Source organism: Penaeus japonicus, unplaced genomic scaffold, assembly GCF_977035675.1.
Source record: "Penaeus japonicus unplaced genomic scaffold, GWHDUDI00000001_assembly GWHDUDI00000019, whole genome shotgun sequence".
Lineage (NCBI taxonomy): Eukaryota > Metazoa > Arthropoda > Malacostraca > Decapoda > Penaeidae > Penaeus > Penaeus japonicus.
In genome coordinates, this window is record NW_028234421.1 from 23,819,132 (window position 1) to 23,821,631 (window position 2,500).

General features: G+C 48.3%; 3 protein-coding genes across 8 annotated transcripts in view; 2 read left to right on the forward strand and 1 right to left on the reverse strand.

The window, feature by feature from the left end:
- LOC122250186 (sorting nexin-24) overlaps nt 1–403 on the forward strand; it is a 16,078-nt gene extending 15,675 nt beyond the window's left edge. For all 6 annotated transcript variants that reach the window (XM_086547548.1, XM_086547549.1, XM_086547547.1 and 3 more), the window contains one exon: nt 235–403. In XM_086547548.1, the coding sequence (XP_086403674.1) occupies nt 235–403 (169 nt within the window). The remainder of the gene's footprint in view (nt 1–234) is intronic.
- A 25-nt stretch (nt 404–428) lies between these two features.
- On the forward strand, nt 429–2,212 carry LOC147469788 (glucose-6-phosphate exchanger SLC37A2-like). Its single transcript, XM_086547545.1, has one exon. The coding sequence runs from the start codon at nt 429–431 to the stop codon at nt 1,701–1,703; it is 1,275 nt and encodes a 424-aa protein (XP_086403671.1). The 3' UTR covers nt 1,704–2,212.
- The window catches only part of LOC122251368 (uncharacterized), a 12,828-nt gene continuing 12,241 nt past the window's right edge, over nt 1,914–2,500 (reverse strand). The window contains exon 3 of the mRNA XM_086547546.1: nt 1,914–2,500. This exon is cut by the window's right edge and continues 521 nt beyond it. The gene's annotated coding sequence lies outside the window, so the exon portion shown is untranslated.

The window sequence follows — 2,500 nt, forward strand, 5'->3', positions numbered from 1 at the left end:
GCAGAAAAACAAAAACAAAAAAAAAACAGACCAGTTTATTAGAGAGATGGGATAGGAATTTCGAGAGCTCCCCCCCCCCACACACATATATATACGCACACATACATTTATTATTATTTGTTTGTTTTATGTTATACCCGCTGCAGATATTAGTGATATAGACAGGCAGGCCGACAGATGGATACGCGACAAACCGATGGCAGATTAACTCAATTTGAATTCGTGTTCCCGCAGATGTGAGGGAGTCGGCCTGGATAGCAGCCCGTCGCACCAGCCCGTCTTGATCTTCACCCGCGATCCCTACCTGAACGCCCGCGCCAGCACCACGCCCACCATCGCCAACAGCGTGATCAAGGGCGTCCTCACCGCCCTCTACGACCAGAACTTCCACATGCCAGCGTAAGAAAGTCGAGGAGCTTCCTTCCGAGATGACTCGTCTGCAGGCGTGGCAAGGCACTGTGTTCATTCTGCTGTGGCTTGCCTATGGGGCCACGTACCTCCTGCGCAAGCCCTTGGGGATTATCAAGGGCGACCTCGAAGTGGGGTTCAAGGTGAAGCCCTCCAACCTGGGATGGGTGGACACGGCGTTGCTGCTGCCCTACGCCCTGGTATCGATCACCCTGGGCTCTCTCGGGGACCGCCTGGGGCCGCGCATTACTCTAGCCGGGGGACTCGTGCTCTCTGCAGCCGCCACTGTGCCCATGGCTTCGTGTCAGTCCCTGCCTCCTCTGCTGGTGCTCCTCACCGTCAGCGGGGCAGGCCAGGCCTTGTGCTGGCCCGCTGCTTGTTCTCTCCTTTCCCGATGGTATTCTGATGCCTCGCGGAACTCCGTCTTTGGCATGTTTGGAACATGTTGCTTCCTAGGTGGCCTCGCAGGCACTGGCCTCGCAGTGTACATGCAGGCTGAACATGGCTGGCGCTCAGTCTTCCTACCGCCTGCTATCATCGTGGCTTGCTTAGGTGTCTTGGTGAGTGTCCTCGGGAAGAGCCCTGGCGATCTAGGGCTTGTCGTGCCCAACAGAGCGGCTGACCAGCAGGCGAAGGACGGGAAGGAGGGCGGCACATCGATGCTGAAAGTCTTTCGCATGGCCATGGTGCCGGAGGTGTCCGTGACCATGTTCTGCATCAAGGCTGTGCGTTACGCCCTCATGTTTTGGCTGCCTCTGTACTTGACGCGGACTCTTGGCTACACCCAGACCGGCGCCGGCCTTGCTTCGACCTCTTTCGAGGTGGGTGGAGTAGTGGGGAGTGCCTGCGTGGGCATGGTCGTGGACCGATGGATGGGGGGCCGCGCTCTGCTTACCAGCGCTTTTGCAATTGTTGGCTCGGCCATATCTCTGCTACTTTTTATGCTGACGTCATCCTGGGGGCTTGTCTTCCACGCCGTCTTCTTGGCAATAGCAGGGGCCCTGAACTGCGGCCCTGACGTTCTCCTGGCGGGCTCGGTGGCTGCAGACATCGGGGAACGGGAGGGCGGCGCGCCGTCGGCTGTAGCGAGTGTAGTCAACGGCATGGGGTCTCTGGGGACGGTGCTGGAGGGCCCCGTGGTGGCTTTTGCAGCGGCTTATTTCGGATTCTCCTCCATGGTCCCTCTCATGATTCTGTTGATGTGCTTTGGGGCTGTTGCAACCTTCCGTGCCAATCAAATCCACCGACGCACGATGGGAAGAATCAAACTGGCAAATGAAACTACAGTTGCTTAACACAAAATCTGATTATTTATTACTTAATTTTCGCAACTTCTATCACTTTTTCAGCTCTTGTGAAGAGTCAAGTTGCAAGAAGTCATGTTTATTCTTTTAAGGCAGGTATATCATGTATCATTTTCGTAGATATTTTACTTATTTAGTATTCTATTATTATTAATTTCACTAGTTAGTCATTCCCGTATCGTTAATTTTTGAATATACAAATGAAAACATGGTCATTCCTACATAGTTCATTTTTGAATTGATGAATAAAAACATATTTTGATTAACGCATTCTTAAATCTGAATTTAAGTTTAGTCTAGTCTGATTTAGAAGCTATTAGTGTTTGGCTTCAGCACAATAATAAGGATTTTTTTCACATAGAATTGAGCACGTTGAATGTTCTTAAAGAATGTTTGTTCGAATTCAGTGTAATTAGACTACTGAATATTTTGTTATGCACGTCTCTAGTTATATTGTATGATATATTTAATTATAGTGTTGAAATAAAAGTTAGCAGTTTTGTCTCGTTTTATTGATAAACCTTCGATAAACATTGTTATAGCAATGTCCCTTGCAATGAACCCTTCAGCCAGCACTGACTCTAGCAATTCACCATGGATCAACAAGCCGACAGTAATTCTACTATATAAAAAAATATATACTATGATATATAATTTAAGATATTAGTTATATATTCATAAGTATTCACGAATATCAAATCTATCGAAAAATGACTAGGGTTATTTTTTTTTCTTAAAATCATACACTAAACTCGAAACGCTTTGTATGAGATGATTCACGTTCCATT

Excerpts from the sequence above, each read along its gene's own strand:
- LOC147469788 (XM_086547545.1), top strand. The coding sequence starts at position 429 with ATGACTCGTCTGCAGGCGTGGCAAGGCACTGTGTTCATTCTGCTGTGG.